The sequence below is a fragment of the Epinephelus moara genome, chromosome 9, assembly GCF_006386435.1.
Source record: "Epinephelus moara isolate mb chromosome 9, YSFRI_EMoa_1.0, whole genome shotgun sequence".
In the NCBI taxonomy this organism is placed as follows: domain Eukaryota; kingdom Metazoa; phylum Chordata; class Actinopteri; order Perciformes; family Serranidae; genus Epinephelus; species Epinephelus moara.
In genome coordinates this window covers 22,226,575-22,251,711 of record NC_065514.1, presented here as the reverse complement: position 1 = coordinate 22,251,711, position 25,137 = coordinate 22,226,575, and the positions used below count along the sequence as shown (strand labels likewise).

Here is a 25,137-nt window from a genome sequence, read left to right as displayed (position 1 = left end):
ATCTGGAAGACTGCACATTTCATATTTCTAAAAGGCCTTGGCCTGTGTTTAATATTTCATAATCTGAAATGCTCTGTGCACTTTAATCATGACGACAAGGAACTTCCATCAATTACACACAACCCTTGGCAGACTTATCCATTCTGAAGAGGGGAAATGAGATAATTGATCTGTGCACAGGAAGGAAATATGGAATAAAAATACAAATAAGGTGAACACAAAGATACTAAACATTGACACAGTCTTTTTGTTGGAAAAATTGTTATATGCACAGTAAAGTGCAACACACACCGCCGTCAAGGGCCGCCCCCCAACACACACTGGCAGCGGCGCGCAGCGGCACCGTCAACATGTATTTCCCACCCCAGCCCTCTAGGTGGCTGTACCTACACTAGTTGCCAACGGTTGCCAACTGCTAGTAACAGAAGAAGAAGAGGAAAAACTTTGAGGTAACAACAACTTGAATTTCACGGGTGAGTTTCTTATCAAAGTCGTCTTATTAAAAATTTGAAACAACCGGAGTTGATCCTACGAGACGAGACGTACATAAAAGGCTTTTCTCGCAGCACCGCCATGAGCGCTGGCCGCGCTGGAAATAGAGCAGTGGGCTGAAGCAGAGCGGCGCGGTGCGTTGGCCGGCGCCAGTGTGGGTTGGTTCATAGAATATAATGGAGGCGGGCGTTTTGACGCGCGGCGTACGGCGGCGGTGTGTGTTGCACTTAACGGAGGGGTTAAAGTCAACAGGTAGAATAGTTTGAGAGCTTGTGGTGACTGTTTAAAGAACATCCATCTCTGACAAACTACTTGTAAAAAATCAAAATAGTTCATTTAAAGATTCACAAACCCTTAATTTGAAAATAAAGGTGTCCATTTGTTTATTTGTTGTCACTCCGTTAGATTTGCCAGCTCCTCAACTCCTCTTAAAATGTGACGTCTGGAGCTATTGGGATCCACACTATGTTTGACACTTTTTAACCAAATGATCTTTACTCTTTTACTAACATTATTACCTCTAGTTTTGGAGCCAGTACCTTAAAAGAGGCCAGATTTGCCTTTTTTCCATGTCATTTACCATAGAAGCATCTCTAGTCTTCATTGCAGTGAAATCTCTGATTTCTAGGTTAATTCATTACCATTGCCATCATTTAATGGCACAATTGCTTTCTACTGCCTCAAAATGGCAATATGCTAACAATGTGCCTGACCACACCTCAGACCCCTCATGGGTGCACAGATCGGCACAAGTACATTTGGTACATGGGCACTGACCGTGAAAACGACATCCTTGCTGGTCTGATACTTGCGGTGACAGTTATACTGTGCTGAGCGCCACTTTACACAGGGTGTAAGATAGGGGGCCCTTTATCTTAAAATCTGACAAACCCTCTTTATTCTTTCAGTGTTTCTCTATTCTCCAAAGTCTCATCTTTCGCTCTTATCTTCTCTCCCCTCCCACCCTTTGTCTCTAACTTTTCACTGCCTGACTCAGGCATTGCCTCAGACTCCAGTCAGTGGTGCAGTAATCAACTCTGCAGTGTGAGCATGACTGTCAAACAAAAGGTAGCAAAAGACACAAAAGCTGAACAAAGAAGAAACTTAGCTCAACCCACTCCAGTCAGTAGTTACACATCAAAACTTGTCAAGTCACTTTAAATTTCCAAGCAGCAAACTGGGCCATTTTCTCTTACTATTAGGCTGCAAAGAAAAAAACAATTGTGTCCTAGATGTTACTAGCCTCAGTGTGTGCATGTGTATGTTTGCAAAGTTGTTTAGATGTCTTTTTTGTTTGATTGGGTTGTTGTTTGTGTTACAGAACAGTCTTTAGTGATGAGACAAATCGCTGGAAATCGATAGCAGAAGTTGCAATCACCTGCACATTTACAGTACATCAATGAGGTATTCTGCTGCAAAATATTGAATGTATAAAGTGTTTTCAGTTACGACAATGATGGAAAACATGAACATAAAGAGTTGACAACACTTTATACTGCAGGTTCAATTTGTAGAAGGGAAAACTATACTGCAGATAAGCTACAAATGCCCTCAGGGAGGTGAAAACATTAGGTCCTGACCAGGTTGGTGGCTGTAATTCACTCTTTGGCAGTGACAAATCTTTCCCTGAGGGTGACCACAGACACACTTTACCAAACAACAGAAGCTTTCTCAAAAAGTCAAGCTCATGGCAAGGTTTGACCCAGTTCTGAAAGGGCACACCATTAGAATGAACTCAGCGAGTCCCCAAGTGGGAGGATTGTGCATAGCATGACGCCACATATCAGATATCAAAGTATAAACTTGATTGTTTTAGATGTCAGGCATACCGAGCAAGGCTTGTTAAAATGGACCACACAGAGATGCCACAAATCATTCAGAGTGGTCCACAGAGAAAAGCTTGTGATCTCTCTTTTAAAGACTGCATAGGTCAGGCATATTATTGTGAAGAGGGAAGAAGGGTGTCCAAGCTAATTTTGGTGCACCCAAAAGGCTCATTTGTGCCATATGGGTCAGATCTGGAAGAACCCAGTGCAGCTAAAAGCTTCCAAAATGCTACTCTGGGTACCTCCATAAACCCCTGTTTTCTATTCCCACACACTGATGGGATATATTGAGAAGCCACACAACTATGACAATGAAATTATACACAAAAACAAGCGCAGAGAGCTTGGTAAAGAGACATTTGGAGGTGAGCTACTCATCGTACATAAACATGAAAGCATAATGCTTGACTGATGGAAGGGTTCCTTCTCTGGGCCAGTGCTACAAAAAGACAAGCCCAGCTCTAGGGTGCATCTCCCTTAGTAAACTAAATATAAAAATAACCTATTGTCTTCCCATCATTTGAAATATCACCCGTTCTCACGCACATTAAAGCAATCATTGTTTGTACTGTAACTACATGGCATTTCACAATAAAATATTAATTTCTCTGATGTTTTACAACAAAGCTGTGTGGAAATTAATCCTCCGAATAGGCCTTTAATGTCAGCCGCAGTCAGAATTCCTCCCAGACCTCTTCCTGACACACCCACACATGCATCGCAGGCATAAACTACAAAAGCCAGCCCCACAACTGTAACCGCACCCCTGTAATACCTTATCCATATTCATCCGTGTGGACAGGTAAATACTGGATAATGGATGAGGCTTTAGTCCTATAGTAAACAGTGCAGTTGCACCCTCCTCCGGTCTGGCTAACACCCTCTATAAATGATTCAGGGTGTCACCAAGGGGGGGCAGCCTCATTACCAGACCATGGGACTTGTTGCTACATCTGAGCCCACTTGGTGCTGCGTGAGTAATATGCTTCTCATGTTAGACACGCTGCAGGATCCGGTGTCTGTACTGGCAGACCTTTGTGGCACAATCCTGCATATAGCTTGGATTCCTTCACTGTCACTATGACGATTTAACAGAGACAGACGGACACTCTTTTGTACTTTTTGGTTGACATTGTTCTGGATGCATGACAAAAACCTCTTCACCATCACATACCACAGTCTAAAACTTAAGTCTTTTTCTCGACAAAAAATAAAATAAAACATTTTTTAAAAAGGAATAAACCTTACCATGGGTACTGAGGAGGAAGGACGATGTCTCAGGTGAGTTAGGAGGGGGCTTCCTCAGGTAGACTCTGAGACAGGTCATCTTGAAGAGAGCATGCTAGCTGCCAGTGCAGACGAGATGGTTTCAGCAACTACAGAGAAGAGAAGAAACGTGATGCCTCTTTGTTGTGCATGTGTGTGTGTGTGTGTGTGTGTGTGTGTGTGTGTGCGTCTGTGTCTGTGTCTGTGTCTGTGTCTGTGTCACTGTGTACACTTCATGCTTCAGCCAGCTGTAGGATGTGACTGTTACTATAGCTGGCAATTACATTTGTTTCAATCTGCACAATAGGTGAAGGAACAGATACATTTTATAACCCATAATGTCATTAAATATGCATATGCACAATGTGCACAAAGGTTCAAACACTATCGTTCTATATCCTGTACCACTGTCACTCCACAGCTTCCTCATTTACACAAGTGGTGTCGCCTCTGGCCAGGATTCTTTAATTATCTGCCCTAAAAGTGGACTAAATGTAGCTTTAAAGGACATACAGTAATAGCATCATTATTAATTTAGTTATGGCCGTCTATCCATTGGGCAGCAAAAATAGTCATAAAGGGGACAGTGACCCCAAAATCAAAAAATACATATTTTTCTTATGTGTAGTGCTAGTTTTTTGAGTCTAGATTGTTTTGGTGTGAGTTGCCGAATGTTGGCGATATCAGCCGTAGAGATGTCTGCCTTCTTTAGAATATGCTGAAACTAGACAACAAAGCAATGTCTCTCTCCAGAAATCATGACCCAGTTACTCATGATAATCCACAGGCCAGCCACCAACCCTTTGACCGTATTGCATCTACTGCTAGCTCATCTAGCACCGCTGTTAACGTTACAGCTCAGCTGAGAAGGACGCCATGTTTACATCTCGCCTAGTCACGAGCACAAGCCTCTTGTCCATGAGTAGATGCACACTTCCTTCTGTGCAGTGATCTCCAACACTTGTCAATTTACACCAAACTATCTAGATTGAAAAAGAACTACAGATAAGAGAAAAAAATGTTCCTTTTAATTTTAGGATGAACTGTCCCTTTAAATCAATGCAGCATACCCACGGAAACCTGTTTTGCAGGGTACATCTGAATATTTTCTTCTGTTTAATCAACAGAATAAACCTGTTATTTGTTGTTACTAATGAGCCACATGCAGGTGAGAGATGGCTTTGAATGTGAGGTCGAACATCGTTACAGAGAGGGCTGGTTTGTTTAGAACAATTTGGAGCCGACCAAAGAGAATATGAGCTATGTTCACTGTATGGTCACTGCTTCAGCTGTACTTGGCAGCTGTCAGATGGATTTACACTCATTTGACAAATGTACATAGACAAGAGTATAAATAAAATGTGAGAGCCCAAGGTTAATTTAACAACGCCTGCTCGGTGTTCAAGGATTGATCTGGTGGTTCACAGAGGAAAATAACGTTTCTCACGGCTGCTCTGGCAATAAAAGTAAATGCCTTAAAATAACATATAATATATCTTCTTACACATTAAAGACTCTTTTATGAGTCAGTTAAAAAAATATTAGGTGTGAAGTTGAAAAAAAGGCTGGTGCCATATCAAATTAAACCAGCAAGAAACAAATAATGTGAACAAAAGTTGTCCTTCAGAGCAAACAGAGAGACAAAAGACAAAAACATGTTTTTAATACACAGATTAAATCACCAGCGACTAAGTACTGTAAAATAAATACAGCTAAGCCAGTGTTGTGGTTGTGTGGCAATAATCCAGATTACTTTACAGCGTGACTTAACACACCTCTGGGTGAAATGTGACACAACGGCAATAGCTGCAGCACATTATTTTGATGTCTCGCCCAGTGGCAGTGTACCAGTAACCCAGAGATGAACTTCTCTGCTAATCCTGATTACCGCACTGCCCACCCACCAAGAAAGCACACAAATCAAGCTTTATTTAAGGGGGATGAAAATATTCTGCTGGCTGGATTGCGTACTGCTTACCACACACAGTGTCCAAATTCAAATCACAAGTATTGTGCACACGGCATGCTCACAATAGCATGTACTCAGATAACCTATTTTGGGCTGACACAAACATATCTACAATTATCTCTTTCTCCTGCCTCTTGTCCCTTCCTAGGGACTTTTGAAAAGTCATAATCCTTTTCCTTTTTCCTCTCATTCTGTCCCTCCGCAAAAAGCCCCTGATTCATTTGGCTCTTATCAGTTATAGTGAAAGGAAAACAAAGGAGTTTACTGAAACTCATACTTTGCTTCCCTGAAGGGGAAACTGGGCAGATAATGCTACTGTGGCTTGGCATGGTCTGTGTTCAGGCACAGAACTGGACTTCCATATGTCATTCCTCTACAGAGACACAAAATACATACTTTTTAATGCAAAGTCCGTCCAATTTCTTATGTTTCCAGTCCATTAAAACAAATCAAAGTCACACAACTCCTTTCCAATAATAACTTTCTATACTCCCAAATGTTTCCACTATATTACTGTCACCCAGCCCGATAAAAAAGCAAGTTTTACAAGCACATACTTATGTTTTCTATATGTTTTGTTTTTCTTACAGCATCTGAGGAGAGATTTCATCTTCTTCCAAGACTAAATAAGTCACAACAGGTTATGTTTACACCCATTTTGCAAAAATAATACTTGGAATGCAAACATATGTGGTGTGTTTCACTACAAGAGATGAGATTTCATTGGCAAGTTATCCGCACACAATCAGACAAACAGCCTGGCGCAAACTGCAGCACACGTGGGGGAACTGATTATTAGATGTTACGAGGTCATCTACAGTTGATTTATTAAAAATTAAGTAAAGTTTTAATGCAAACCATAAACACGAAACCTCCACAGGGGGGCAAATACTTTGGTTGGATGGACAGATTTGGCCAAAGGGCGACTATTTACCTACCACAAGCAGTTTTAGCCCCTGAATGGCCAACATCACAAGCAACAAGTGCCCTGTGGTTTTGACCACATGATACATGTAGCAAAAATCCCTATATCTCTAATAGCATCAGCCATGATATGGAATTGCAATGTAAAGACATACAGTTTGTGCATGGCACGGAAGTGTAAGGAGGGGGCAATATCAGGTGCAACTGCAAGAGTAAGGTAGAGGCGAGGGAGACTTAATTAAGATAGTAAAGATAAATAGGAGGGAGCGGGACATGTTCCTCGGAGAGATGAGTTTTCAATTTGAGGCGGAAGATTGGGGATGACTGTGCAGTTTTGACTGGGGGTAAACTGTAAAGAGAGAAGAGAGACGGCTGTGTGCAGAGAGATGTCCAGATTGCCTCAGGGGACAGCCGAGCACCTGCTGGTAGCACACTGAAGCGCATGGCTGCTTAATCAATTAAGTGACTGACACACTACGTATAAGTCTGTTGAATACACAACTGGTAACAATCAAAAGAGATCAGGATGTAAGACACTGGCAGACTAGATGCAGAACAAATGCTTAATTATAGATGAACTAAAAATAAAGGCAATAAAATTAGAGATTAAACAGACTTTGAAATGACTATTGAAAAGAAATTGTGGAATGAAAAGGACATTCAAATAAAGCAAGTCAGTAAATATTTGATAAGTATTGTGAAGGAAGTTTTGCAGCTCAAATGTTTTGAAGATTAATTGTAGCTGATCAACAGAAATCTTTGTTTTGTTATAAGCAGTCAGATAAAACAAGCAATCTGAGGGCATCACCCTGGGATCCTTTTTGACAGGCACTTTTCATGTTTTTTTTATATGATTAATTGAAAAATCATCAAAAAGTAAAATCCAATCTGAAGTTCTTTATAAAGCACACTTAAAAACAACAATTGATGAAAGTGCTGTATGATCAAAATTACAATAACTATAAAACAACACAAAACACACAGAGATCAATTTAAATGATGAAGGAAAAATCATAAAAGCAATAACGCAACTATAAAATAATCATTAGTCTCGGCCCTACCAAGTTTACAAAAGAAATGATATCTTTTGTTGAAAGTCTACAAAGTACGATGGGCATAGAGCCAATTTCTTACAGGGTTAGGGTTGGGGGGGTTAAATGTTAAATGTTTATCATGTTGAAAAGGGGACATTGTCTGTAGAGCAGTAGTAGTCAGTAGTAGAATAGTTTGTTTTCAAAAATATTGTTGTCTCCTCTCACATAACCTCTAATGCTAAAGGTGTGCTTATTCTCCAGCCCATTTCCTACCACCTTCGGCACCAATGAGGGGATATTGCTCATTAATCATTTCTGACACCTAAATTTCTTTGAGCAGCATTTTGTTTCCTGCCTTGAACCATGTCTTATTTTCTGAATATGCAATCTCTTCATCCAATAAACCCATGAATCTGTTATTCATTTCAGGATGACATATTGCTTTTATGAGGCTCAGGAACGGCTTGAAGGGGTCAGGCTCACAGACAGCGCCACGATGATGCTGTAAATCCCTTGGGTCCATATAGAGCAATATAGCTTGCTGCATTCTCAGTGTTCCTGTCCTGTTTGTTTGATGTGTCAGTGTGAGAGTCAGTATTCAAAATGGTAGTTCAACACACTTTGCTCCAGGTGTCGGAGTGTCTATGTGGAGTCCTTCGTAAATGTCTTTGGAGAATATTCAGCAGGATGTGGAGAAAAATGCTTATGTAGGCTGCACTTTTTACTCCAGTACATTTATTTTTGCAGCCACAGTCACAAGTTAGAAGAAATGCAGAACATTTCTAAACTGGACCCCTGATCTGATGGCCAAACAGTAATCAAGACAAGCAACATGGCAAGGTTATTTGAGGTCTGAAAGTATTTCACTGCTGGAAAGAGGGCCTTTTAAACATCAAGGATAAAACAAGGCTGTCTATGCAGTAGAAACAAACACATACTTTGGAAATTGGTGCTACAGAAACAGACAAAACAGAGAAAACGTAAATTTTGCTCAAGAGGAAGAACAACTTCAACCACCAGAATGCACTGCACCGCACTAGACCAATAAATGCTCTTGCTGGTGGGTGACGTAATGCGAACACATCCATCTGAAACAATGGCAGCCGGCTGCCAATAAATTATCTCGTATAACAGTTAAACAGCAAGCCAATACATGTCTGAAGACATTTGAGGTGAAAAATAGGCAACTCAGTGACAGAATCATGGTTTATATTTGATCAGTGCTGCCTAGTTTTATCGTTTGATTTGAGGTATTTTTTGGCCTCCATTTTCACTATGCAGGAAACAGTATGGTGCCCACTTCCTGTTCACAAACTCTCACTACTACAGCTAACAATGGCATTAAAATATGTTTCTAAAAACATTGTAGGCAAAAAAAGGGCAACACAGTAATATTATATTCAATCAGCACTGCATAGTTTTATTGTTTGATCAGATTTCTGTCCAAGTTTGAGAGAAAGACAGGGGCAGGTCTATCTCTGGATCTGGTTCTATAGTCTTTGTGTGCGTAACGGCAGCATGGGTGGTGGGCAATATGAATATGCAGAAGTACAGCCTGTAGTTCAAGCAATAGCCCAAGAGCCTGCAAAACTCTGGTGGATTATGTAAATTACGTCATCCGCCTGAGTTTCGCGGGCCAGTGAGGTGGGATATCTAAGCACCAGTTAGATGCAGGAAAGTTTGCCACAATTCATTTACACATATTACCATTATTGTTTTGATTAAAAGCTGGTTGAAAATCAGCAAAGTATCCCTTTAAGGTTACTGAAAGGAAATGCCAGCATGTGAGGAGGTTGTTTGTGCTTACGACCACAGCCATCAACCAACTGTGTTTTGAGGCATAAACAAACTTAAAAGGACAAATCATCTTTCTCCCATTTTATACCTCCAGCTGCCAGGAGTGGCTCTTTCAGAAAATCTTTACCCTGCCCCTTCGGTGAATGTAAAAGGGCACACTGAATGGCAATCACTTATCATTGCTAAAATGTGGAACAAATTTTCAGCCTGCCAACCTTTTTTTTTTTTTTTTTTTTTACAAATTTCCTATCTGTATTTTATTCTTTACAGCTGCACTAAACTATTTTCCATTACGCTCAGAATAACACGCCTATTCGGCACAAATCTGTGCACAAGTGAAGATGAGTTTTACTGAAGTCAGTACAAAAGGTGCAGAGGACAAATCACCCAGAAAGATGTGTGTTTTGCTATTTTTAGAGATGAAACATCCCACAAGTCAGAAAGTAGCTCACGTAGTCATTCATTCATTTGTTAAGGAGGTGAAAGTGTCTACAGAGGACTTAACTGATCCACATTTGTTCACTCTGCTCCCGCTATATCTGCAACACTGCTGACTGTGCAGGAAGCTTTGACGGTATGTGAATTTGTTAATGTATATTCCAATTACAGATTAAATCTTTATCGTCCCATGTTCCATTTAGTGTATCTGATTCTGGGTACATCATCGTGCTTATTGTAGCTCTCTTTTCCTGCCTTAATATTACACAACTTTTTTTTATGCAGTAATTGAAAGAAAACTCTACTGAAGGCAAATTAAATACATTTTAGAAAAAAAACTTGTATTTATGCTAATAGAAAAGCAGCTTCTCACATTAAAAAACATTACTTCTTAAATAAATGTATGAAACAACATGCATTTGTCTTGTGTTGATGACATCCTTAAAGACTGTTAAGTCATTTCAGTAAGTATTTTATCTTTTGTCCACATTTCAGTATATTAGGCTACATTAAAACAAAAATACATCAGAAATAACCTACTGAAAAATACAAGTTAATAATATAATAATCCTGAGGCAGTCGAAACAACATTTAGTACATAATTTAAAGTTTTGAAAAAAAAGACAATGGCGCATCCTACTGGTCATATTGTGAAATACAATTTGTAATGTGCACTGTCACTTCAATGCACAACAAATTATTACACTGTACCTACGTCTACACTTCAGAATGGTAGAAGCCCCACATAGATATGAAAAAAACATCTACTTTGGGTTGCAACTGCAAATAAAATGGATACAATACATGCATTTTATATGTCAGCTTATTTAAAATGTGGCAATATGCATTCAAATATATCTCTGATGCATTTTATCAATACATAATGTATTAAGGAGCTGCTTAAAAATCTCAGCTTATCTCAGGCTTCTTACTATAATGTTATACGTTGTTTGTACATCTACTCAAATGTTGATGTGGGCTTAGCTGCTTCATGTTTAATATTATTTCATTACCCCACCATTATCTATCATTGCACGACTGCCAACTTCATATAGGATTGTTTTAAGCACAAATTCTACTGATGATGTAGGGGATGTGGAAATCATTATGTTGCGTACAAATGTTAATTTAAAGGGATCGAGACATCTGTCTGCACTATGACACTTAATCCCACAAACAGGACTGTGCGGAGCCTGTTATTTCTACAGTTGCTTTGTCATGTTCAACTAGTCACATGCTGTAAAGTTAAACACAACATACTACATAATTACAGTAAAGTACCGCAAACAGCACTTTATCCTATAAATCACTAATAACAATGAGAGCAGAGAAACAGGTGAGAGGTAAGTACAGAGGTGAGTTTTACTCTTAAACTACTCCAAACTGGATGAATACAATAACACACACACACAAGTAAAAGTCCATAACATCTAACAAAATGCCACGGTAACAAAGAGTGAAATATAGCTTGTAATGTTAAATTATATGTTTAAAGGTCCAGTGTTTAGGATTTAGGGGCATGTACTGACAGAAATTAAATATAACAGTATGTTATCTTTAGTGTATAATCAACTTAAAATAACAGTCATCGTGATTTTGTTACCTTAGAATTAGCTATTTATATCTATGTGGGAAGCGGGTCCTCATCCACAGACTCCACCATGTTGCACTGCCATGTTCCAAAAGTAGTTCAGAACAGGCAAACAAAAAAATGGTTGTAGAAAGGGCCATTCGCACTTTTTCATGTCAGCCTCCTTAATTAGAAACCCCTACACGACGAGGAGCATCGGCAAAATACTTTTTTTTTTTACGTGAAACTGCTTTACTCAATGTTTTCACCCTTTTGAATTAACGGGTCCATTTCTTCTGGAGACAAAGAGACCTCCATGTATAATACAGCTCTTGGTAAAAACCTCACGAACGCCTGGATCTTAAATTATCATAGGAAAAAGGTGAGCACACATAAGCAGGTGCTGGGCTAGCAGCTCGTGTCTGCTCAGCCGAACAGTATCAGAGAAACACTGATTTGTAACATGAAACTGCTTTATTCAGTGTTTTTAATCATGTGGTCTGTTTGTTTTGGAGAGGAAGAGACCTCTGTGGCTAAATCAGCTCCCAGTAAAAATCTCCTCAACATTGAACACTAAAGGAATCCTAACAGGGAGTTCACACTTGAGAAGTTTCAGCTGATTGCAATCTGCAGTCCTCAATGCTAGATGCCCCTAAATTCTACTCACTGCTCCTTTCAGTGCGTCTGACTAGATCCTTTGGTGATTTTGGAGGGATGTGCGTGGATGTGTCATATTGATCATATTGTATTATTTGAGTTGACAAATTAATTATCGGCTGCAAAATTAAGATGTTTACCTGGTTTCCAAAGCTGTTCTTGAACTTTTGAGTCATTTGGATCACAGACCTTGTTAAGCACCTGCAAAAACACACACACATACACACAAACACAAATACACGCACACAGGTGGTCTGATAAATACTAATTAAGTTTTAAAGGCATTTCAAGATGCTTCAAAGACTCTTCTGCACAGTAAAGATATTCTCTAAACTAAACCCAAGTTTCCCATGTTGGGGAACTCTAACCTACTTTGTACTGAAACTGCTGCACAACAAATTCCCTCGGGATTTAGTTTTATATCATTTCATCTTATTAAATAAAACAAAGATGGCAGCCGTTATGGACAAACTTTTCCCTCGTCTGAAGCTCTAAAGCAAGAAAAATACAAATGTTTATCATTATTGTCGTGTTGAAGTATAAACTAATTAGGCTAAATGATAATGCACCTTTCGATTTATTTATAATGTCTCTACCTGCCGCCATCTTGGTTTGGCTGTACTAATTAAGAATTTAGTGATGGGTTAAAATATTTTACTGTGTAGCCTGTCACTGAAATTAATCATTTTTGTTCCAGCCAAGAGTTACTGGTATCCCGAAATAACTTAAAAACAGCCGTAATTGCTTGTCAATTATTCTGCTGGGCTTTTTAAACGTCGACTTGTAACGTTATTTAAGAGGGGAAAAAAGATAGTAAGCTAGCTCTGTGCCTCCAATTATCATCAATACAAAAAACGTGTGGCACTGCTGTCACTCATATAACCTACCTTTTAAGTTGAAGTAGAAAATAGTTTTCAGGTCAAATGACAAATGAAGATACTGTTTTAACTGCCTTATCGAGCAAATGCGTACTTGCTAACCCTGCGTGGAATTCACATCAACGGTAATTCAATGACATATGCATTAGAAACTTTCCGGTGGCACGATGCCAGAAGCTGTTGAACAGCCTAAGCGAACTGCGCATGCGCCCCAGGCTACCATGGCAACTAAGTTTGGAACGTGTATCAACCAACGTTTCCAACGTAAATTTGAACGTAGGGCTGTGCCATGGTTGGGAGTCATATTTACGCTAACTCTGTTGTCTCATGTAGCAATTATAACCACTGTCATTGTGTGGACATTAGAAAGTTGTGCCAATGAATATCGACTTCAGTTAAATGACACGGATAACGTTAACTAACTAGTCACACCCGGAAGTACAGGTGAGTGGGGAGGAAGTTCTTCACACGCGAGTGAGTTAGCAAGTAACGTTAGCAACTTGATGGCTCTCACTGTGTGCCACAACTCAGTGACGTTGTTGTTGAATTTAGTTATATTTTACTGATATCACTTGACTGTGTTTGATAAGGCACTGGTCACTAGTCGTTTATGAAAGGGGCTATGAAAACGTAATTATTCCCGTTGCTTTGATTGTAGCTAACGTTAGATTTCACGTAAGGGCTTCTGTGGATACCATCAAACTTAGTACAATCATAATGAGCAAAAACAATAATTTTGAAGACTAGGAGTGCAGCGCTATTTGTTATCATACAGGATCACCGCTGACAATGTTACAGATTGATCCCTGACAAGAGAAGAGTAAAAAGACAATAACTACACGTTCATTCATGTATCCTTGACAGACATGGAGTTTCTCCCAGTACTTGACCCTCTAGATAAGCCCAAAGAGGGATTGTGGTGAGTAAATTCACATCAAATATATGCTCTTGTGATGTAAGGAGCTTACTTTTTTTCACCTTGCTGAAATTGTTTTGTTGTCAACAGGTATTCTTTGATACCCAGGGGAGATGCTCCAGGTGTTAGTGTGGGTCACACCTGCACATTTATCCCATCTGCAGATGGAGGAAAAGGAAGAGTCTGTATTGTTGGTGGAGCCAACCCCAGCGGCACCTTGTCAGATTCCCATATCATAGATCTAGGTAAAAAATATCTGCAAAAAAAACTGTAGGCAGGAATATCGCATCTGCATAACTGTTTTACAAGCTGTTCACCAAAAACATACAAGAAAAAATATTGAAGTACTTGCACTGATTTGACTGCAGGTACATTTCAGCCATATCTGGGCTTTTGTAGATACCATCAGTTGTTTGAGGACTTGTTTCAGACATCACAAGTGATCAGTGTGTAATCTATTAGTCATGAAATCCCAATCAACACTGAAATGTGACATTTACATTAAGTGTAAGGTTGTAAAAATGTTTAGTATTTTGTGCTGAATTTGTTAAAGTACTTTTTAACCATGACCTAAAGTTAATATCGGGGGGTCAAGCATTTTATACTGTGTCATTTCTCATGGCACTGCATGGGTGAAACACATTCATTATTTGGTATGTGCTTGGCAGCGTCATTAGCGTGTTCTCTTCGTATTCATATCATAGGGGTTTCTGTGCATTTTTGTCCTTTCTGACTCCACCAGACAATCATGAATGGGACATCCCAGAGTGGAGAGGTTTCAAGTCACGGTATGAACACTGCAGCTTTGTGCCAGAGAGCTGCCCTCAGAGCCTGTGGGTGTTTGGAGGGGCACAGCAGACTGGCAATCACAATAGTATCCAGAATATGCAGCTACAAGGTAAATCCCAATTTAAGTTCACCCAGTACTCTGTTCATTAGCAGCATAGCTCAATGGTGATTTCAGAGATTAACACAACCTCGCTCAAAGAGGAGATACTGATTCAGTGTATAAAATCATCTGCTGTAGTGTTTGCTTGCAGACTCTTTTCATCAGACATGTTTGTCACATTTCAGATGGAGATGAACAGTCTACTCAGGCAACAATGCCACTTGGTTTTTAACTGTGTTGTAACCAATTTCTTTACTGTGTTATGGCCAGACAGTGATTGAACAGTATGTGACCATAGGTTTCTGTTAACTGAGTATGATCCACTCTTTACATGTGTGTCCAGACAGTGGGTCTCAGTGGAAGAATGTATCGGTGAATGGCAGCCCCCCCAGTCCCAGGACATACCATGGCAACTCAGCCTGCATAGAGGACAAACTGTATGTCTTTTCTGGTGGGGAAGCAGGAGCTGCACCTGTCTCAGACCCCAAACTTCATGTCTTTGACACAGGTTTGTGCTGAACTAACCACCTGCTTAAAGTAATTGTATCTCCAACATCCACTAAATCTTTCTACAAGATTTTACCACAAACACTGAGGCACTTTGCCCCACAGGCCCTCAGAGGAAATTATTTTTTAATTGGATGATCCTGGACATATGATATAGTCATAATCAGTCAGTCTTAGTGGCCATTTTGTAGCGTGACCAGCGTGACACACTGCAGGTGATGCAGCTGTGCCAGGCAAGCACATATGTGTTTTGTTAAATTCCTGTTGCCTCAACTCCTCTCTCCTTGTGTCTCTTTCTTGCTTCCTCTGCTTGCACCTCAGGTAGGGAGGGCTAAGACATGAGTGAAGGAGGCAAGGAAAGGAATAAAAGATGTATAATGTGAAATGAGAAAAGCCTTGTGACTGTGCTTGATTGACATCTCTCAGAATGCCCTCTTACTTTTGTTGCACACATCTGGCATAACTGCTCTCAACTTCAGTTGAGGTCTAATGAAGAAGAAGAATTTAAAGTACCTATGTGGGTGCAGGAGGCTTTGAAAATTAATTTCACACTGTAAGCATCCGGTCTGTAAGATGATTAGAAATATTTCTGATTTCAAAAATTACAAAATGAGCATCAATACCAAAGAAATTATACCAAAATAATTTGATAAGAAAAAGTAACATAGTTTTTGATGTAGTTCAATTAAAACAGTTATTGATAAATGATATAATTAGAGGCTTTTTCACAGCATATATTGTAATCTATCACTGTAATTAATAGTGGCAGCAGTTCATTTAGTTGTCTGTTACAGGACCCTGTGTTTTTGTGTGTGAACGCTCACTGGCATTGTTGTCCAGGACACTTGATGTAATGAATCCATTCTTAATGTTTTTTTAGAAACTCCTGCACTTTTCCGCCAATAAAAATTTGGATATGGTTATCCTCAGTTTAAAGATATCAAAACTGGAATGCATACCCTATGAGCAGATCCATAGATTAGAGTTGTTGGGGAAGAAAGGAGTGAATGTAAGCTTTACTTTTTGCTATGTGACTCCTTATTAAACCTCCAGTTATCGTTCACAACGAATGTCAACCAAATTGACATTTGAAATACCATACTAATGCATTGTTCCTTAGTTTATTCTGACATCAGAATCAGAATCAGAATCAGAAATACTTTATTGATCCCCGAGGGGAAATTATTTATGTTACAGGTGCTCCTTGCAAGAGAGGAAAGATACGTGAAAATATAAGAAATTTAAACAATAGTATTTACAAATATATAGTTAAATAAACAGGAATTATTAACAAACATAAACGTAAATAAATATATATGTATGTATGTATATATATATATATATATATATATATATATATATATTGTAAGTTGAACAAGATTATTTACACAAACAGAATATATACAGTCAGGGTGAATGGGGTTATTGCAGAAGTTATATTGGATTATTGCAGTGTGTGTGAAGAAGTCTCAGGGCCACTCAGAGGGAGGAGTTGTACAGTTTGATGGCCACAGGCAGGAATGATTTCCTGTGGCACTCAGTGGTACATCTTGGTGGTATGAGTCTCCCGCTGAAAGTACTCTTGTGCCTGACCAGCATATGGTGGAGTGGGTGTGAGACATTGTCCAAGATAGTTCGTAGCTTAGACAGCATCCTCCTCTCTGACACCACCATCAGAGAGTCACACTCCGTTCCCACAACAGTTTGTTGAGTCTGCTGGCGTCCGCCACCCTCAGCTTGCTGCGTGTCATGATGTCAGCAATAACTAAATATGTGATAGCTTTTACCTTTTTATGTCCCCAGTGTCCTCCACCTGGTCCCAGCCAGAAACACAAGGCAGAAACCCACCGGGCAGACACGGCCACGTTGTCGTAGCAGTGGGTTCAAAGATCTACATTCATGGAGGAATGGCTGGAGAAAAATTCTACAAGGATATGTTCTCTCTTGACACAAGTAAGTAAGCCTGAACTCTCCTGAATCATAATAAGAGGATCCAAATTGATCTATTTCCCAGCTGCATGTATCTCAGATCATCATACTGCATGAAAATGTGAAGCCTTAGAACTTGGGAATGGCAAGCTTGCTTTGTTTGAAATAAAACCATGTGTCTACTGTTTAAAGGCAGCATGAAGTGGGAGAAGGTGCAGGTTAAAGGAGACATTCCACCAGGAGTAGCAGCCCACTCAGCCGTGGTGCTGGGTAAGAGCATCTACATTTTTGGGGGGATGACTGCAGATGGAGCCGGCAACTCCATGTACAGATTCAACACAGGTACGTATCTTTTCAGAAGCCCTAGCAGTATGTGACAGAATATTCATACTTAATGTCATATGAAACACTTCATTACTACATCTGTGACTCAATGACTGCTGTGGTGCAATTCCGTTCATAATGAAAATGTAACACACTCTTGTGTTATACTTCCTGTTTGTAGATAAAAGTAGGTGGGTCCTCATGAAGTTTGAAGGGGATATGCCACCCAACCGCCTGGACCATTCTATGTGTTTATTGCCATGGAAGGTGCGTGGTGAGGGGAATGGAGAAGAGGAACAAGCCAACAGCCCAGCAGCCTCAGAGACAACAAATCTGGCCTTTGTATTTGGAGGAATGGACACTCAGGGTGTCATTCATAATGACTGTATTGTGACTGTGGTGTCTTGATGTTGAAATAGTCATTTAGTTGTAATAAAATGTTTGTGAAGTACTACTTGTATTTGTTATTTTATTGAAAACCCTAAACTGGATCAGTTGGGGGGGGTTTTTTGAACATGTACTTATGATAGTGAAATGAACATTAATAAGCAACTTTACTAGAGTTCTGAAACATAAATCTGGGTGACTTGAGTGTTGGACACCAGTATTTTGGGACCCGTTGAAAACAAGATGATGCATCTCAAGGGGTTTATCCTAATATAATAAATTTCTTTTATCAAAATTTTTAGCAGTCTGTCTAATGAACCCTGAAATTACAAACAAAAAATGTAACAAGACAAATTAATTCACATTTTGTATCAAACATTTATTTCAATGTCTTTCCAGAAGTACAATGACCAGATTCAATAAATAACTTTTAGCATTGCCTGTGAACATAACGAGCTCTTGATCCCACAGACACCCCACTCAAAAGGACCCACAAACACCTGCCCCACCCCCCAGCCCGCCCACTAAGTCCCTCCCCACTACAGAACCCCAACAGGACTGCCTGAGAACAGCAGCAGCAAGCCTCATATCCGGGCTGACGAATATCTCCACCTTCCAGCGAAGAGAACACCTCTCACACACTGAAACTTATTTTTAAAGTCTTTCGAAAGATTCAGTATGGTTGCTTGTTATCGCCACCCCTTCCCAACCATTCCTCTCACTATTTGAGTCCCATCAGTCCAATATATACATCTAGATGCAACTACCAGAGAGGCAAGGGGCGACAGATGAGTTGACTTTGAACCTGCCTACAATTCATCCTTCTCCTCTTGCTCGCCTTCCGCTCCCTCGGGTGGGGGTCCGCCCGCGCTACCATAAAGCTTGCTGATGATGGGCTGAACCACCTCCTCCAGCTCCTTCTTCTTTGCCTGGAAATCTTCCAGATCAGCATCCTGGTGTGACTCCATCCACTCAATCTTCTCCTCTACTGCCTTCTCAATGGCTTCCTTGTCCTCATCCGACAGCTTGCCGCCAAGCTTCTCCTTGTCGCCGATCTGGTTCTTCAGAGAGTAGGCGTAGCTCTCCAGCTCGTTGCGGGCGTCAATCCTCTCCTTCAGCTTCTTGTCCTCGTCGGCAAAGCGCTCGGCGTCGTTTACCATGCGCTCGATGTCCTCAGGAGTCAGGCGGTTCTGGTCATTTGTGATTGTGATCTTGTTCTTGTTGCCTGTGCCTTTGTCCTCAGCAGTGACGCGCAGAATACCGTTGACATCGATCTCGAAGGTGACCTCAATCTGTGGTACGCCACGGGGGGCAGGGGGAATGCCAGTCAGGTCGAATGTGCCCAGCAGATGGTTGTCTTTAGTCAGAGGACGCTCACCTGAAGCGAGAATCAATGATTAAGAATTTAATTTTCTGTCTGAATACAAAGAAAATTATAAATTTATTTTTTTAATTTATGTTTGGCAAGTTCACTCTGTTCAACTCTTACCTTCATAAACCTTAATGGTGACAGTAGGCTGGTTATCAGAAGCTGTAGAGAAGATCTGGGACTTCTTTGTGGGCACCACAGTGTTCCTGGGGATCAGCTTGGTCATTACTCCTCCAACGGTCTCAATACCAAGAGTCAGGGGGCACACATCCAGAAGAACCACATCACCTGCAAGAGAGGAAAATTTTTAGTAATCAAGATAAAATTTGCAAGCTCTGTTCGGCCTAACAAATACTACAGTGTAGGAGAGAGATGACCTACCAGTGTCCTCCTCTCCAGAAAGCACTCCAGCCTGCACAGCAGCTCCGTATGCCACAGCCTCATCTGGGTTGATGCCCCTAGAGGGCTCTTTGCCATTGAAGAACTCCTTCACCAGCTGCTGGATTTTGGGGATACGGGTTGAGCCTCCGACCAGGACAATCTCATCGATGTCAGCCTTCTTCAGGTCAGAGTCTTCCAGCACCTTCTGTACAGGCTTCATGGTGGAACGGAACAGGTCCTGATAAAGTAAAAGACATGGTTACAAGGCTTGTCACATAAGGTTTTATGAAAACAGGTTTGTTTTGGTAGTCATTGTGCTCACACATCTCAACTGATAGGGTGTATAACTTACCATGTTGAGCTCTTCAAACTTGGCACGGGTCAGGGTCTCAGAGAAGTCTTCTCCCTCAAAGAAGGACTCGATCTCAATGCGGGCCTGGTGCTGAGCAGACAGTGCCCTCTTTGCCTTCTCAACCTCCCGACGCAGCTTCTGCACAGCACGGTTGTCTTTGCGCACATCTTTGCCAGTCTTCTTCTTGTACAGCTTGATGAAGTGCTCCATGACACGCTGGTCGAAGTCTTCACCTCCCAGATGAGTGTCACCGTTTGTAGCCACCACTTCAAACACGCCATTGTCGATGGTCAGAAGAGAGACATCAAAGGTTCCACCGCCCAGATCGAACACAAGAATGTTCTTCTCGCCATCCTTCTTGTCCAGACCATAAGCAATGGCAGCAGCAGTACTAGAGAATAACGATATGAGAATATATGATTAAAAAGAAAGGGTGGGAAATATTTTCACAATTTCAAAAAGGCAACAGATGAATGAATTATTTTCATTAGACACTTACGGCTCATTGATGATTCTCATCACAATCAGACCAGCGATGGTTCCAGCATCCTTTGTGGCTTGACGCTGGGCATCATTGAAGTAGGCGGGGACAGTGACCACAGCGTGTGTGACCTGGGGATTAGATAAAAACATTAGATTCAATTATATGTCGTTTTTTTAGGAGTGGTATACCTTCTGATGCATTTTCTTTAACATTTGTTGTACCTTCTTTCCCAGATAAGCCTCAGCGGTCTCCTTCATCTTAGTCAGCACCATGGCAGAGATCTCCTCTGGAGCAAATGTCTTCATCTGGCCACCACCGATGTCGACCTGAATATGAGGCTTGCTCTTCTTCTCAGTAACCTGCAGAGAAACATTCATCAATATTAACATACCAAGAATGTTGCTCAAACATTACCTTTAGACCCCAAAACTTTCACTTTTACTTTTACTTCCCACTGTCAAGAGTAAAAACTTACCTTGAAGGGAAGGTACTTGATGTCCTGCTGCACAGAGGAGTCAGCCCAAGTGCGTCCAATCAATCTCTTGGCATCAAAGACAGTGTTCTCAGGGTTAGAGGTCAGCTGATTCTTCGCAGCATCACCAATCAGACGCTCACCCTCGCTGGTGAAGGCAACGTATGATGGGGTGATGCGGTTACCCTGGTCATTGGCGATGATCTCCACACGGCCATTCTTGAACACTCCAACACTACAGAAAAATACAAATTATTACTGAAAAGGCACCGATTTAAATTTAAAATTCACAAGATGTGTCATTACAGTGTCTTTTAAACAACTAAGACAGGTGTCACTTTATTGTCTTACCATGAGTAGGTGGTCCCCAGGTCGATTCCAATCACAGTCCCCACACTCTCCTTCTTGTCGTCGTCATCGGCAATCACAGTGCCGGCCACCAGCATTACAACCCACAACAGCTTCATCTTTGCTTGTTTTAATTCAGCTCTACAGAGAAAATCTGGAGAGAGGAAACACAATGTAAAAATGTGGCCTTGCGTGTATGGCGTGGACTCCCTGCCTCCCAAGTTCAGATAACTTAGCAGAAAGCTAACGGTTGCGTTAATGCTGGATGTCATTTGAAGGGAATCAGACCCATGATTGATGGCAAGCGTGGCCTTTAACAAGAAATCTCCGGAAAATATTCATTCATATTCAGAGGCGTTAAAGGAACATGGGTGGAGCCCCACTGCCTTCTCTGAATGCTAGCTAATGCCACTGACAAGATTTTTTTTTCTCCATCCGCCGGTAGCTAGCTAACCACGTTAGCGTGGCTAGCAGACATGCGAGGGAAAATACTTTGCCATACAGAGCACCAAAAAGTACGTTATTGATTGCATGATATATTACAACCACATTGACTGCCCTTCTGTTTTAAAAAGCTGTCGTAAACTTCGGGTAAATACCTCATTATCGTCAAACGTTAGCTTAGCTGGCTTCACCATAATGACTTAAAATGAGGTCCAACGTTGTAGAAATTACAAAGTATTACGTTGTCGCATTCTCATATTCATAGCAATGTGTCTACGTACCTTAATCCCAATATTGTCAATGAATTAGCGGCCTTGAAGTCGCCTCAATCGGTAGCCTCTTATTTCAAAATGTAGCTTTCTTTTTTCAACCTATTCTCTGTTCTTGCCTCTGTGTAATGATGTTGAATGAAGTGTGCTCTCTCCATATATAAGCCGTCACTTCTTCCCCGTCGTGGAGGCCCGCGATTGGCTGAGCAGCTGTTCGTTGGAACGCGCTGATTGGTTCCTTCCGGCACGCTGTCCGCCGCTGATTTGCACACATCGGGTAGAGGCAACGTCACGACTTTTGCCCACTGTACCGATGCCTATTGGCTGTCTGTCAAGCGCATTCATGAGCACAGTTGGAGCAGTGAAACGCCACTCTACTGACTGAGGAAGGGTGCTTTTTCACATTTTGTACAATTGAAGTTGGTGCTGTGTTTTTTAAATACCGGGAATGACCCCACATTTGCTGAAATGACATTCATTCCTTATAACTGTGTGTTGGTATCATGATAAACAATGGTGACTCACAACGATGACTAATACATGTGAACACCCTGTGTTACATGCATGTGACCTAAAAGCAAACGTTGTTACATCAGATGAACTCCACTGTCTGGATATTTCATCAGTGGATGTACACACTCGCAATTATGGCTAAGGACATCCACCTTGAAATGCAAGCAGCCTGCAATAATTTGACCATCAAGTTTTAACATGGGCACTTCCAATCTCAGTGATCACACAATGATGACAGATGTATGATGTGTACATTAAAGCAGGTTTGAACATACATCAAACAAAACTACATGGCACTCTCTTGTACAGTGTCCTATCTCAAAACTAAATAGGTCAAGGTTAGGTAACAGGTTGCCAAAGCCACTGTTCAGTCTATATGAACCCTTTCAAATGTGTAGCCTACTAATGCCAACCAAAGTATGACTGTATTTGGAATAAACAAGAAAGTACTGTAAGTAGAAGTCAAGTCAAGTCAAACTTTATTATCCCACTATAAGGGCATTTGGTTGCAGCCATTCAGGACAGATACAATCATCATAAAACACATAGTTACATAATGCAACAGTCAGGGGAATGGGCGTACCATGTGACAATGGGCCCCTGGGCTGAGATTTGAAAAAGGCCCCACCACCTGTCCTACACAAGACAGGGAACATATATACACACACACACACTTTGTGATGACTTTGCCTCTCTCTTTTTGTGTTTATTAATGTAATTTTGTATTTTTTTTATTCATTTTATCTGTGTTTGTGATTGGCTGCCCTTTTAGTGGTTATTTTGAATCTCTTTGAGGTAATTTTGTTGGGGGGGCGCTTATGTAATTTTGTATCTTTTTTACTCATTTTGTGTCTTTTTTTGATTGTTTTGCACCCTTTTGTAGTTATTCTGTGTCTCCCTGAGGTAATATTGTGTCTTTTTAATGTAGTTTTGTATCCTTTTTATTCATTATTTATCTGTTTTTGATAGTTTCGCCCCTTTCATAGGTATTTTGTGTCTCTTTGTGTTTATTTTGCCTCTGTTGTAGTTGTTTTGTGTGTCTTTGCTGTTTCTTCACATCTCTTTTTGGTCTTTTTGTGTCTCATCCTGGTGGGTACGTGATATTACAGTGACATTTTGCAGATAAAGGCCAGGGCTGCCTCTGACACTTTGGCCCTGAGGCCCTGTGACCTGTAGGCCCATTCAATAGTCCATCCATGATCAGGGCTGTCAAACATATGTCCCGCAGTCCATGACAAGCCCACAAAAGGGTCCACTGGATGACACTTAACACCTAATATTGATACACTTGTGAAAGCAAAGAGGTGCCAGGTTTCAGAAACAATTTAAACAGTAAGTAGCCTACTTCATGTAAAGTGTGGCTTCAGAGGCTTTTCCATCCTAACCAGAATACAGTTCTCTGAAAAGAAGAACAATGAATATTTATTGTGATTACATTTAAAAAATATTGAACAATGTGCAAAATATTGTCAATCAGCAGTTTCAGTACAGAAGAATCCTTTTCAGATTTCTATCTTAAAATAATATTGAGGGAACACTCAATGTGGAAAAACTGAGACATAATGTTGAAATTGCAAAGATTGTTCATAAGACATTTCAGGATGTTCATCATCTGATTTGTAAATGGATGAACATTTTCGGAATGTAGCCTACTTCTTTATACTAAAAGAAAGAGAAAAACTTGGAGGTGTTGTTATTTATAGGTTATTACGCAGTGATTTCACTGGTCGGGCCCACTTGAGATCAAATTTGGCTGTATGTGGCCCATGAACTAAAGTACGTATGATACCCCTGTTTGACAGATCACTGGGACAAACACATAAATATAAGATCACTTCAGTTGAAGGCACTGCATGAAACAGCTATATGCTGAATGAAGTGATAGGGTCCAAGATTTAAAGTGCAAATACTAATTTCTGTGCAAACAAAAGAGACTCAGATGTGTTTTGTCTTCATTAAAATGGTCACCTGTGCATTTTAAACAAACACAGCTGTCTTCTGTTGTAGTTGCAGGCCGAGCCATCATTATAACTTGATATGTCAGACTAAATATGAGAAACAAAGTTAAAATTAAAAAACAATCTGCAAATTGGGTGACATTAATTTACTTACACAAAGTCTCTTTTTTATTTAAACAAGACAGAATAAGGCAAACACTGCATTTGTAGGGAAAAAAATATATAATACAGTTTAGATCATTTTGTCTGTGAGAATTATATATTTCTTTGTTTTGGTAAACAGTTCCTAAGTGGCCTCTTCCTCAGAGGCTACTGAATCTATACCCAGGCTATAAGGCAGTGATATTAAATTTATGACCTGTGGGCCAAATCTGGCCCCCGATAGGATGCCAGGTGGCCCTCAATCTTTTAAAAATCCACAATGAAATTAAACTGAGTCACACTGAGAGAGTTTTTGGACTTTTGATTTACACAAGGTGCAAAAGTGCATGAAAACTCATCAAATTAGAGCTATTTTTATTAAATATAGTGCCATGGGAGGATCCCGTGGACCCCATGACAGAGGTTCATGCTAAGCCCAGAATGTCTCAAATCCCAGACACGCCCCTTTGTACATATGTGGGGCTTCTGTAACTGGCCCCTGGCCTCCTGTCATCTCGCAAAATGGCACCCAGGCAGAGCAGGTTGAGTATCCCTGCTGGAAGGTCTTCTCTAGTCCCTGTGTGGTTTGAGTGCTTTGAGTCA

General features: G+C 40.6%; 3 protein-coding genes across 3 annotated transcripts in view; 1 reads left to right on the top strand and 2 right to left on the bottom strand.

The window, feature by feature from the left end:
- The window catches only part of rgs3a (regulator of G protein signaling 3a), a 194,311-nt gene extending 181,339 nt beyond the window's left edge, over nucleotides 1-12,972 (bottom strand). Inside the window, exons 1-3 of the mRNA XM_050052490.1 lie at nucleotides 12,861-12,972; nucleotides 12,114-12,174; nucleotides 3,567-3,694 (exon numbers count right to left, since the gene is read on the bottom strand). Coding sequence (XP_049908447.1) covers nucleotides 3,567-3,645 — 79 coding nt within the window. The 5' untranslated portion in view covers nucleotides 3,646-3,694; nucleotides 12,114-12,174; nucleotides 12,861-12,972. The remainder of the gene's footprint in view (nucleotides 1-3,566; nucleotides 3,695-12,113; nucleotides 12,175-12,860) is intronic.
- Nucleotides 12,973-13,104: 132 nt separating this feature from the next.
- On the top strand, nucleotides 13,105-17,867 carry rabepk (Rab9 effector protein with kelch motifs). The gene is made up of 8 exons (XM_050052390.1): nucleotides 13,105-13,295; nucleotides 13,716-13,770; nucleotides 13,858-14,012; nucleotides 14,510-14,665; nucleotides 15,000-15,164; nucleotides 16,967-17,116; nucleotides 17,285-17,434; nucleotides 17,598-17,867. The coding sequence occupies exons 2-8, from the start codon at nucleotides 13,718-13,720 to the stop codon at nucleotides 17,822-17,824; spliced, it is 1,056 nt and encodes a 351-aa protein (XP_049908347.1). The 5' UTR covers nucleotides 13,105-13,295; nucleotides 13,716-13,717; the 3' UTR covers nucleotides 17,825-17,867.
- A 294-nt stretch (nucleotides 17,868-18,161) lies between these two features.
- Nucleotides 18,162-22,083, bottom strand: hspa5 (heat shock protein 5). The gene is made up of 9 exons (XM_050052389.1): nucleotides 21,935-22,083; nucleotides 21,213-21,363; nucleotides 20,865-21,096; nucleotides 20,611-20,748; nucleotides 20,405-20,517; nucleotides 19,906-20,296; nucleotides 19,554-19,791; nucleotides 19,293-19,460; nucleotides 18,162-19,181 (listed from the first exon to the last, which is right to left on the bottom strand). Exons 2-9 carry the CDS (start codon nucleotides 21,326-21,328, stop codon nucleotides 18,613-18,615), a joined length of 1,965 nt encoding a protein of 654 aa, XP_049908346.1. The 5' UTR covers nucleotides 21,329-21,363; nucleotides 21,935-22,083; the 3' UTR covers nucleotides 18,162-18,612.
- Nucleotides 22,084-25,137: the final 3,054 nt, after the last annotated feature.

Bases quoted from the DNA above. Each gene is read 5' to 3' on its own strand.
- rabepk (XM_050052390.1), top strand. From the start codon at position 13,718: ATGGAGTTTCTCCCAGTACTTGACCCTCTAGATAAGCCCAAAGAGGGA. The intron at 13,771-13,857 runs GTGAGTAAATTC...TGTTGTCAACAG, and splicing joins AAGCCCAAAGAGGGATTGTG to GTATTCTTTGATACCCAGGG. The intron at 14,666-14,999 runs GTAAATCCCAAT...ATGTGTGTCCAG, and splicing joins CCAGAATATGCAGCTACAAG to ACAGTGGGTCTCAGTGGAAG.
- hspa5 (XM_050052389.1), bottom strand. From the start codon at position 21,328: ATGAAGCTGTTGTGGGTTGTAATGCTGGTGGCCGGCACTGTGATTGCC. The intron at 20,749-20,864 runs GTAAGTTTTTAC...GTTTCTCTGCAG, and splicing joins TCAAGTACCTTCCCTTCAAG to GTTACTGAGAAGAAGAGCAA. The intron at 19,182-19,292 runs GTAAGAGTTGAA...TTCTCGCTTCAG, and splicing joins CACCATTAAGGTTTATGAAG to GTGAGCGTCCTCTGACTAAA.